Source organism: Penaeus japonicus, unplaced genomic scaffold (assembly GCF_977035675.1).
Source record: "Penaeus japonicus unplaced genomic scaffold, GWHDUDI00000001_assembly GWHDUDI00000004, whole genome shotgun sequence".
Classification (NCBI taxonomy): Eukaryota; Metazoa; Arthropoda; class Malacostraca; order Decapoda; family Penaeidae; genus Penaeus; species Penaeus japonicus.
In genome coordinates, this window is record NW_028234406.1 from 43916344 (window position 1) to 43928701 (window position 12358).

Here is a 12358-nt window from a genome sequence, read left to right on the forward strand (position 1 = left end):
GAGAGAGAGAGAGGGAGAAGAAGGGAAGGAGGGAAATATGGATGTGATGGAGAGGAAGAGATGAGGATAAATAATGAGAGCTAAGGGTAGGAAAATAGGAGAAGAGAATAGAGGAGGAAATAGATGGATAGACAAGAGGACAAGAAGAAAAGAGAAGAGGCGGAAAGAAGAGAAAAGAGAGGAGCGGTGAAAAAAGAGAAATGATGGGAAGAAAACGAGAGGCGCAAAGAAAGGAGAAACAGAAAACGAGAAACGAGAAGAAAGAGAGAGAAAAAAAGATAAATACAAAACGAAAGGCGAAGAAAAAAAAAAAAATGGAGAACAGAAAACGAAAGGCGAAGAGAAAGAGAAAAAGTGGAACAGAAGAGAAGAGAGACACAGATATAAACACAAAAAGAACAGAAAAAGAACAGAAAACGAAAGACAAAAAGAAAGAGATAACAGATAAATAAAAAACAAGAGGCAAAAAAGAAGAATAAAAAAACGAGAAACAGAAGACGAGAGGCGGAGAAAACGAGAAACAGAAAACGAGAGGCGGAGAAAACGAGAAACAGAAAACGAGAGGGGCGGAGACAAGGCACGTTAATCACCAGCAGAGGCTGCCCGAGCGCGTAATTTTCTCTCTTTTGCACGCCATCTGACGGCATTTATCTCCCGTGAACAGGAATGAGGGAGGGAGGCGTTTTGAGCCCGTGTGATGGATGCCCACGATGCCCACTCAGACCCACCCTCCCTCCCTCGCTCCCTCCCTACCTTCCTCCTTCCCCCCTCCGTCCCTACCCTCCTCCTCCCTCCCTCCCTCGCTCCCTCCCTACCTTCCTCCTTCCCCCCTACCCTGTTCCTTTCCCCCTTCCCCCCTCCCTCCTCCTCCCCCCTCCCTCTCTTCCTCCCCCCTCCCTTTTTACTCCCTTTCCTCCCTACCCTCCTCCTTCCTCCCCTCCCTCCCCTTTTTACTCCCCTTCCTCCTCCTGTGACTCCTTCTTTTTCCTTCCGTCTGCTCTTCTCTTCCCCTCTCCCCCCTTACCTCCTCTTTCTCCCCTTCTTCTATCCTCCCCTTCTCATATTCCCCTTACACTCGTCCTGCTTCCTCCTCCTCCTCCTCTTCCTCCTCTTCCTCCTCCTTCTCTTCCTCCTCCCCCCTCCTTCCTTTCTCATTTGGCTCCTTCTCCTTCCCTCTTTTCTCACCTCTTCCTCCTTCCCCCTTTCCCCTCCTTCATTCTCCTCTTTTCTCCCCTTCCTCTTTCCTTGTCTCCTCTTTCCCCTCCCTCTTCTCTCCTCGATTCTCCTTTCTCCTCCGTCTTTACTCCCCACCTCCTCCTCTTAACTCTCAATTCCCATTTTCTCACCCCATCTCTTTCTTCCTTTCCCTTGCTTCTCTTTTCTCCTCCCCGTGACTACTCCTTCTCCCTCCTTCTTTTCTTTCTCTCTCTTACTTCCTCCTTCCTTTCCTTCTTTTCTGCTCTCCTTCTTTTCCTCTCTCTCCCTCCTCCCTCTGTCACTACTTCTCCATCGACCCCTACATTCCCAATTCTTTCATTCCTTCTCCTTCTATCTCTTTTCCTTTTCCTTCTTCTGTTTCTTCCCTTTTGTTACCTATCCCCCCCCCTCTCCCTCTTCTATTTCCCTTTTCCCCTCTTTTTTTTCCTTTCCTCTTTTCTTCCTCTTCCTTCCTTCTCTTGTCCTCCCCCTTCCCGACCTGTGCTTCCCCCTCTCTTTCTCTCTCTCTCTCCTCTTCCTCTTTGCCTGCCTTTCTCCTCGCCTCTTCCCTTCTTCCTTCTTTACTTCCTCTTCCCTCACCTCCTTTACCTAGTCCCTCCTTCCCTATTCCCTTCACTCCCAACTCCCTCCCCACCCCCCCTTCTCCCTCTCCCTTTCCCCTCTTCCGTCTTTGCTTCCCCCTTCCTTTTACCACTCCCCTTCCTATTCCCTCTCTATGCTATTGGAAACAAAACAAATGAAAATAATCTGAATCAAAGTGAATGAAAAGAGTTTATAACAAGGGGGGGGGGGTCTTACGGACGAGAGAAGGGGAAAAAGGTCATCCAGACAAAAAAAAATATATATATATATATACATATATATGTATATATATACATATATGTATATATATACATATATATATAGATAGATATATAGATAGATAGATAGACAGATAGATAGATATATGTTTATATATATATATATATATATATATATATATATATATATATATATATATATATATATATATACACATACACACACACACACATACACACACACACACACACACACACACATATATACACACACATATATATACACACACACACACACACACACACACACACACACACACACACACATATATATATATATATATATATATATATATATATATATATATATATATATATATATATATATGTGTGTGTGTGTGTGTATATATATATGTGTGTGTGTGTGTGTGTGTGTGTGTGTGTGTGTATGTATATATATATATATATATATACTTATTTATATAATAAGGGGAGAGAAAAGGGAATAAAAAAGAGTCGATAAAAATAGGGGAAAATATAATATATATATATATATATATATATATATATATATATATATATATATATATACATATATATATACATATATATTTATATACATATATATATATATATATATATATATATATATATATATATATATATAGAGAGAGAGAGAGAGAGAGAGAGAGAGAGAGAGAGAGAGAGAGAGAGAGAGCAGAGAACAGAGAGAGAAATACATAATAATGACCATATCAAACTATAAGTATAAGAAAATTCAATTCGTTGTTAATTATTATCCATAGCAGAGTAAGCCAATTAATTAAATGAAATATACATCAAAAGAAAATGAAAACCAGTCAGATGAAAATAGGCAAATGCATACAATGATACATATCCTTTGAATTCTTTATATCGACAAGATATTACGAATTCCTGTTCGTTTTCTCATGAGTGCCAATGAGTGCCAGTTCTTCCACATGGCATTTTCCGGGCGAAGCTAGTGGAGGAAGGAGGGGCGATGGCACTAGGGGGGGAAGGAGGGAGGGCGAGTAGTGGTACGAGGAGAGGGGGGAGTGGAGTGGAGGGGGGACTGTGGTTTTGGGGTGGCATATGGTACGATGGAGGGGGGGGTAGGTCAGGAGGGTATTGCGGTGGCCTACTGAGCCTTCTGTGATCCTACCCCCCCCTTCCCCCTCCCAACCTCCCCTCCCTACCATACCCACATGTCCCTATCTTTTACCCCCTCCCCCTTTCTAATTCATCCCTCCCCTCCCCTCCCCCACCTCCCCTTCCCCCTAACCCCTCAACCCACCATACATACCCTCTTAATCTCCCTCTCCCCCCTTTCCCCCTCTTCCCCCTCCCTACCCTACCTCCCTACCCCCCATCTTCCCTAAATCCCTGGACAGTTAGCCTCTCCTCACCTTACATATTAGTTATTATTTTTTTCATTTCTTTTTTTCTTGTTTCACCACCGAAAATAGTGATGATGGCTATGGTGATGATGAGGGTCATGGTATGGTGATGAAGGAAATGAAAAATGGAGTGTGATGATATCGATGGTGATGTCACGTTGATAATCGACATGACGTCACGGCAATATCACTATCGACATGACGTCATAACAATGATATTTACAAAATAGTGACTGTAAGTGTCACCCCAGAGTCCTCCGGTGGCACTGTGAGACGGCCAGGGAGACCCAATCCAGAGGCGTGTGTGAGTGCCAGTGCCAGATGAGTGTCACTGATCGTTGCTATTGAATGTCATGTGACAATTCCTGAGCCTGGGCACTTTTTTTTTTTTTTTTTTTTTTTTTTTACTTTATCTCTGCCTGTCTCTTTAGCTCTTTCTCTTTCTCTCTTTCTCTCTCTCTAATCTCTCTTTCTCTCTCTCTCCCTCAATATATCTATTCATCTTTTTTCTTTCTATCTATCTATTTATCTTTCTCTTTCTATTTGTCTACCTCCCTATCTATCTCTATTTATCCATCAATCCATTTACCTCTGAATATATTCCATCTATATCTCTCTCTCTATCTCTATCTATCTATCTATATCTGTCTCTCAATCTATCTATTTATCTTTCTCTTTCTAGCTATCTACCTCCCTATCTATCTATTTATCTTTCTCTTTCTATTTGTCTACCTCCCTATCTATTTATATTTATCCATCAATCCATTTACCTCTGTATATATTCCATCTATCTCTCTTTTTCTCTCTATATCTCTATCTATCTATTTATCTATGTATCTATCTCTATCTATCTCTATCTATCTATCTTTCTCCGTCTTTATCTCTCTCTCTCCATCTCTCTAGCACTCTCTCTTTTTTTTTTCTCTCTCTCTCCATCTCTCTAGCACTCTCTTTTCTCTCTCTCTCTCTCTCTCTCCTTCTCTCTAGCACTCTCTTCTCTCTCTCTCTCTCTCTCTCTCTCTCTCTCTCTCTCTCTCTCTCTCTCTCTCTCTCTCTCTCTCTCTCTCTCTCTCTCTCTCTCTCTCTCTCTGACCTTAACACGTGTAGATAAACTCAAATCGGGGACGGAATAACTTGGTTGGACATCCGTGCCTTTTTTTGTTTTTGTTTTATGTTTGTGTGTGTGTGGGTTGGGGGGTGGGGGTGGGGATGGGGGGAGGGAGGAAGCATGTAATTTGTTTGTGTGTTGTATACATGCTTATGGTGGGGGAGGGGGGGATTGAATGTACACAAATAGAGCTTATTGGAATACACAAATACTTATATGATATATGTGTGTGTGTGTGTATACACACACACACACACACACACACACACACACATATATATATATATATATATATATATATATATATATATATATATATATATATATATAATATATATATATATATATGTATATATATACACGTGTATATATATATATATATATATATATATATATATATATATATATATATATATATATATATATATATATATATATACACGTGTATATATATATATGTCGATAAATATATATAATCTGCCATGAATATGTGATGCAAGCATTCGCTTCGATCATCCTAAAAAAACAATAGTTGATCGTTGCAAAACAACAGGGCCAGCTGTTCATTGCACACTCACGTCATCCTTTGCAACAACCTTAAGATATTGAGATAAAAAAACAAACATGATGTAATTGCTTCTATGATTGAATATGATGGAAATATTATTTGTCATTGGTATTATTATCATTGTTATCATTATCATTATAAGCATTATTGATATTATCATTTTTTTAACATTATGATTACCATTATTATTATTATCGATAGTACTGAATCTAACGTGTGATATTGCTACTGTTTTGAGATATATTTCAAGTGCAATGGCACGCACAACTATACAATAAATTGCGATGCTCTTTTTTTTACAAACACGAAGCATCATCTGAAACAAACAAACACGGCTGCACAAAAAAAATATATATATATATAAAAACAACCATGCGTGAGATGCGATTTGCAACAATCATTACAATCTTCTTATCAGACCTTCACTATTATTATCAAGCTTAGGCAGGATTTGTATCAGATATCCTACATCAATTGGAATTAAATACGAGGACGAGGGGTGGTAGGGAGGGAGGGAGGATGGGGAAGGGGGAGGGAGGGGGGAGGGAGGGAGGATGGGGAAGGGGGAGGGAGGGAGGGAGGAAGGATGGGGAGGGAGGGAGGGAGGATGGGGAAGGAGGAAGGATGGGGAAGGAGGGAGGAAGGGAGGATGGGGAAGAGGGAGAGAGGAGGGAGGGGGTTGAGAGAGGCTAGGAGAAGGGGGGAGGGAAAAGAGAGGGGGTTAGGAGGGGTAGGGATAGAGAAGGGACTCATAGGGGAGAGAGAGAGAGAGAGAGAGAGATGTGATGGGGAAAGAGGGAGAGAGAAAGAAAGGGAGGGGAAGGAGGGAAGGGGAGGTGGGAGGAAGGGAGGGAGAGAGAGGGGGGAGGAGGGGAATAAGGGTGGAGGTGGAGAGGGAGAGAGAGAGAAAGAGAGAGAGAGATAAAGCAAGAGAGGGAGAAAAGAGAGAGAGAGAGAGAGAGAGAGAGAGAGAGAGAGAGAGAGAGAGAGAGAGAGAGAGAGAGAGAGAGAGAGAGAGAGAGAGAGAGAGAGAGAGAGAGATGTATGTGTGAGCGTGTATGTGTGTATGTGTATATGTGTGTGTGTGTGTGTGTGTATATATATATATATATATATATATATATATATATATATATATGTATATATATATGTATATTTATCTATTTATTTATCTAATAATTTATTCATTTATTTACTTATCTATATCTATACTTATACATATATATATACATATATCTATTCATTAATGTTTTTATATATCTTTATTGTATTTGAGTGTTCTTACAGTTATAGATAATTTATTATTAATATCGTTAAAGGAAAATTTCCTCAATATTTATATTAGTTACACTTAAACTACTAAACATTTTCTTTCATTCTCTGATACTTTTGGGCTAACTATTGTAATTTGACTTTCTACTTTTTTCTACATGGTTAAATTATCATAACGTATTTCTTGTGTGTTAAATGTGTATGAGTATTTGCGTGTGTTAATGAATTTCTGTGTAAATTTTACGTAACATTTTCCATATCATTTAAACAAAACAAAATTTATGTGCTAGTACATATAACCGAGACAGTATCGTATTTGCCAAGTTCCTTCTGTATATCTTTCCTCCTCGTTCTTCGTTTTCTTCTTCTACTCATCCTTCCTTCTCACCCTTCTTCTTTTCCTCCTACTCCCTTTTCTTCAGATCTTTTCTACTTTTCCTCTTCGTCCTCCTCCTCTTCGCTTTTCTTTCTCACATCTACTTAAGTAATATATATTGTTAAATTTAGAAATGAAAAAGTTTAGTTAAGTCCCCCCAAATGGCGGTTCCGTTTTCTTTTACATACGTAATGTCTCCCATGTTCCACCAATATTTGATGTTTTTTATTTTACGCTTATTTACTACAAGAAAGACATGTTTAATTTATGTTACACCATTTATCAGGTGTATATATTTCCATTATGAAGACTATATATTTTAACTGCATTGAAACAGAAGTGTAAATCATTTTATATCAATATAATTTTCTGAATAAATTAGCAGACGCACAACAACACCACGTGTTTCAATGGCCACCCCAAAGAACATCTGTATTTACTGCACGAATGTGGCAAGAAAACCCCACATTTTTGGTGCCCAGACCCGGGAACAAGATCCCAACAAGGTAAAGAACATAAGAAACTAGTTTCAGTGCAGTGAATATAAGATGAAGAAGATAAATAAGGCAAGATGTGCGTGCAAGGGCTGGCTGACAAGAGCGTCTGATGCCATAGGTGATATCCTTGCTAAACCTGATGTCACATTAATAGAATTAGAACACGCCATCAAGCAATATGATAAGAGACTAGAGAAGTTTGACGAAGTACAAGAAGAATATGAGAGTGTCGTAGAAGATAGTGCACTCGATCAAGTATTGGATGATGCCCATGAATTTCGAACACAGTGTGCCAAGTTTAGGATACTAGCTGAAGCCAAAGTTAAAGAATTAGTAGCGGCCGACGCGCAAGATATAGTGTCCCAAGATAGTCAAGCAGCTGTGAACGTCAAGTTACCCAAGTTAGAGTTACCCAAGTTTTCGGGTGATGTTATTCAGTGGCAGTCATTCTGGGACCAGTTCATTTCCCACATTGATGCAACTGACATTCCAGTAATTAGCAAGTATGCATACTTATTGTCACTGCTGGAAGGAGATGCCAAGAATGTGGTTAAAGGATTGGCCCACACAAGTGCTAATTATCAAGTGGCATGTGATCTACTGAAGGAGAGATACGGCAGGAAAGAAAGAATCATCTTTACCCATGTCCAAGCTCTTCTGAATGGTAAACTTAGCATAAGTACAAGTAGTGAAAAGTCAGTGACGCAGCTGTGGAAGCTTCGTGATGAAATTCTTACACACGTCCGCAGTTTAGAAGCATTAGGCGTCACTGGGAAGCAATGTGAAGTGTTCCTCACTCCAATTATCCTTTCCCGTTTACCTCACGACCTGCGGCTAGAGTGGGCTAGAGATGGGGATGGACATGAGAGTGATCTAGACTTTCTCCTCGACTTCCTGTATAAGGAGATCTCAAGATTAGAGCGGTCCGAAGCCTTCAGAGGAAAGAAGAATGTTGCTGAGGGAAAGACCGAAAGTAGTGCCCCCAAGAAGAAGTTTTCTGGAGCAGCCCTTCATACCTCGTCTAAGCAAGAACCTCCTGTCTGCTGTTTTTGTAAGAAGAAACACAAGTCTGAAAACTGCTTCAATGTGCAGAAGTTAAGTGGGCAGGAACGAGGTGAGAAGATTAGAAGTCTAGGTGTCTGCTTTAAGTGCCTTAACAGTGGACACTCTTCAAGATTCTGCAAGGCTCAGATAAAGTGTGCAAGCTGCGAAGGAAACCACAACACCCTCATGTGTGGCGTCAAGTTGGACTTTAGCCCAAGACAAGAAGAAGAAGTCAACAAGGGTCAGAAGTCGGACAACGTAACACTCATGTCTAGTCAAGGTGGTAGTTGTACAGTCTTACAGACAGCCAAGGTAAAAGTATGTGGTACTGATGGTAGGATTGTTACAGCTAAAGTGTTGTTTGATAATGGGGCTGATAGAAGTTATATAAGTAGTAGTTTTGTTAAGAAATGCAAACCACAATGGTTAACCAGTAACCCAATACCCTATTCTAGTTTTGGGGGTCACAGTGCTGGAAAAGAAGAACTTAGAAATGTTTTCAAAATAAGTATGTTAGATAAAGATAACAATGTTGTTCCTGTCATTACAGCTGAAATTCCTAAGATTTGTCAGCCTCTTGTGAGACCTGTTGTGCCTAACCATGTGTTAAATTCTTTCTCCCATGTTGAATTAGCAGATGATTACAACAGTGCCTCCCCCATGGTGATAGATGTGTTAATTGGTCTTGATTACTACTGGACATTAATTTCAGCAGCAGATGCCATCCAAAAGGAGTGTGTTGTGGCTATGAGGTCCATCTTTGGGTATGTGTTGTCTGGAAGGTTACCAGATTCTGCTCACACCACTTCCAGGTATTCTGAAACACAACTTTTATGTATTTCCCCCCTGTCTGATTCTGACTTGTGTAAGTTTTGGGATTTAGAAACTGTTGGAATTAAGCCAAAGGAGGTAGTGCAAGATAATAGTGACTCAAAAGTAATGCAGGAATTTAAGAATAATGTACAGTTTAAAGCTGATAGATACGAGGTTGCACTGCCATGGAAGAATGATTCAGTCAAGGAAAAACTCATAAATAATGAAAGTATTGCGAGGAGGAGACTTAACAGGTTACAAGTAAAGCTTGATAAAGATAAAGAATTAAAGAAAGATTATCTCAAGGTGTTGGCTAGTTATGAGGATGAAAACATAATAGAAGAAGTACCTAGTAATGAAATTTCAAATGTAAATCCTGTATACTACATGCCTCACCGTCCTGTGATAAAGTTAAATAGTAGTAGCACTAAGATAAGACCTGTCTTTGATGCCTCAGCCTCCTGCTTTAATGGTGTTTCTTTAAATGACTGTCTTCATTCTGGCCCTTCACTTAACCCAGATTTAGTTGAAGTTTTAGTACGCTTTCGTCGTTGGCCCATTGCTATAACTGCAGATATAAAGAAGGCATTTCTGCAAATAAATGTACGCAAGGAAGACAAGGATGTGCATAGATTTTTGCTACCTAAAGAGGATGGCACCATAAGACACATGAGGTTCAACCGTGTTCCCTTTGGCAATACATCTAGTCCCTTTCTTTTGAATGCCACACTTAAAACCCATCTTGCTAAGTACCCTCAAAGTAAAGTAGTCCAAGAACTAAAGACTGATATGTACACAGATAATTGGTTGAGTGGGGCAGATTCAGTTAAGGATGCACATGATAAATTCTGTGACGCACGTAGTATACTGGCAGATTGTAGCATGGATCTTACAAAGCTAGTATCAAACTGTATGTCAATTACTTCTAAGTCAAAAGATGGTGTGTATCACATACATGATGGTGATGAGTCAAGTAGTGTATTAGGGTTGAGGTGGTGTAATGTACAAGATACCTTCTCCTTTGATTGTAGACGACAGTGTAGAAGTCTCCCACACCAAACGAAGCATTCTAAGTATAATAGCAAAGATGTTTGACCCTTTGGGTCTTATAAGTCCATTCATCATGTATGGTAAGATTCTATTCCAAGAGGTGTGGAAATTAAAGTTAGATTGGGATGAAGAATTGCCCTTAGAGTTAAAAGTAAAGTTTCAAAAGTGGATTCATAGTAGTCAAAGTCTCAATGCATTTCATGTGGATAGAAGTTATTTTCCAGGTATGCTTTGGGGAGATCTTAAGGATAATATTGAGTTGCACGGGTTTGGTGATGCCTCTGAAAAGGGATATGGTGCATGTGTGTATCTCCGTGTACCTGTGGACAATAGCTCATTTAAGGTCTCATTAGTTATGTCTAAGTCACGTGTTGCACCAATAAAGGCATTAACATTACCACGTTTAGAGTTAATGGGTGCTCTCTTGTGTAGTAGATTAGTAAATTTTGTAAAGAATTCCCTACATTTAGACAGTAGAACTAAAGTTATGTGTTGGAGTGACTCCACAATTGCCTTGTCATGGATCAAAGGTGACTTAAGCAAGAAAGATATATTTGTTGCAAATAGAGTAAAGGAAATTAAAGAATTCACGTCACCAGAGTGCTGGCAGCATTGTCCTAGTGAAGAAAACCCTGCTGATATAATAACTCGTGGCGTGTTGGCAGACAAACTTGTTCATAATAGTCTGTGGTTGTATGGACCCCCTATGTTAGCCAGTGTCCTTTGTCATGATAAGGAAGATGTAAAACAAGGCTTAGATTTAGAAGTGCCCTGTACTACAAGTGTACCTATGTGCCTTAGTGTTCAAGTGACACACTCTCCCTTAATAGATTTAGAGAAGTTTAGTGATTTAGAAAAGTCCTTAAGGGTAATAGCATATGTGTTAAGATTCATAGATAATTGTAAAGGGAGGAAGGTACAAGGTCCCCTCACTGCTGAAGAAATAGAATTAGCTAGTTTGAAATTAATATACAATATACAGCAGGAAGCATTTGCAAATGAAATTAGGCTTCTCTCAAGTAACAAGACTCTTCCTCTCAGCTCAAAATTAAGAAAGTTAGACCCATTCATTGATGGCAAAGGATTGCTTAGAATCAAAGGTCGTCTCGAGTTCTCAGAGTTAGACTATGACACAAAACACCCTTTCATAATTCCCAAAGGTAAATATGCTAAGCTCTTAATCAAATTTCAGCACAAATACTTAAAGCATGCTGGTGTGGATAGTGTGATATCATCCATACGAACTCAATTTTGGATTATTAGTGTAAGGAAATTAGCAAAGACCATAGTAAAGGAATGTTTGATATGTCGTTGGCTTGATTCTAGACCCTGTAGTCAACCTGTAGCGCCACTGCCCAAAGAAAGAATAACTACAGCTAGGCCCTTCAGTGTTACGGGTTTAGATTATGCAGGCCCCCTCTTTTGTGCTGATTTCCCTGACAAGAAGTTTTATGTTTTATTGTTTACCTGTGGTTTAGTAAGGGCCATTCATCTTGAACTTACAGAATCTCTCTCTTTGTATGATTGTATGTTAGCCATAAGAAAATTTGTAGCAAGAAGGGGTTTGCCTAATGTTATATTTTCTGATAATGCTAAGACCTTTGTGGCAGCTAAAAGTGAAGTTGTGGCCATGTATGGACATCTAGCCCCCAAATGGAAATTCATAGTCCCTCGATCCCCTTGGTGGGGTGGTTGGTGGGAACGTCTCATTAGATCTGTTAAACTTTCCCTACGTAAAACTCTAGGTCTTAATTATATAAGTGTCCGTGAACTAGAAACTGTACTTGTTGAGATAGAGGGATGTATTAACTCTCGACCCTTGACATATGTAAGTGAAGACCCAGACCCTCTCCACTACCTCACTCCCTCCCATTTCATTCTTGGATGTAACCCTCACAGCAAACCCTCAGTAGAAATTGTGCCATGCAATGTAAATGCCAAAGACTTGAATGAGAGGACAATAGTGCAAAATGTAAAGTTAGAACATTTTTGGAAGGTGTGGAGCAACAATTACATAACTAATTTGCCTAATGTTGTAAAGGGTTTTACTCAAAATTGCAAGTTGTCTAAAGGAGATCTTGTATTAATCAAAGAAGATAATATTCCTAGACTAAAGTGGCCTATTGGAGTAATTGTTGATATATTTCCGGGTAAAGATGGAATTATAAGAAGTATAAAGGTTAAAACTAAGAAA

The 12358-nt window shown here is 39.4% G+C and overlaps 2 protein-coding genes across 2 annotated transcripts in view; both read left to right on the forward strand.

Moving 5' to 3' along the window:
* The first annotated feature begins 6936 nt into the window (after positions 1–6936).
* LOC147472023 (uncharacterized) overlaps positions 6937–12358 on the forward strand; it is a 6196-nt gene continuing 774 nt past the window's right edge. The window contains exon 1 of the mRNA XM_086536571.1: positions 6937–12358. This exon is cut by the window's right edge and continues 774 nt beyond it. Within this exon, the coding sequence (XP_086392697.1) occupies positions 7309–10209 (2901 nt within the window). The 5' untranslated portion in view covers positions 6937–7308 and the 3' untranslated portion in view covers positions 10210–12358.
* The window catches only part of LOC147472024 (uncharacterized), a 2358-nt gene continuing 237 nt past the window's right edge, over positions 10238–12358 (forward strand). Inside the window, exon 1 of the mRNA XM_086535838.1 lies at positions 10238–12358. This exon is cut by the window's right edge and continues 237 nt beyond it. Coding sequence (XP_086391964.1) covers positions 10238–12358 — 2121 coding nt within the window.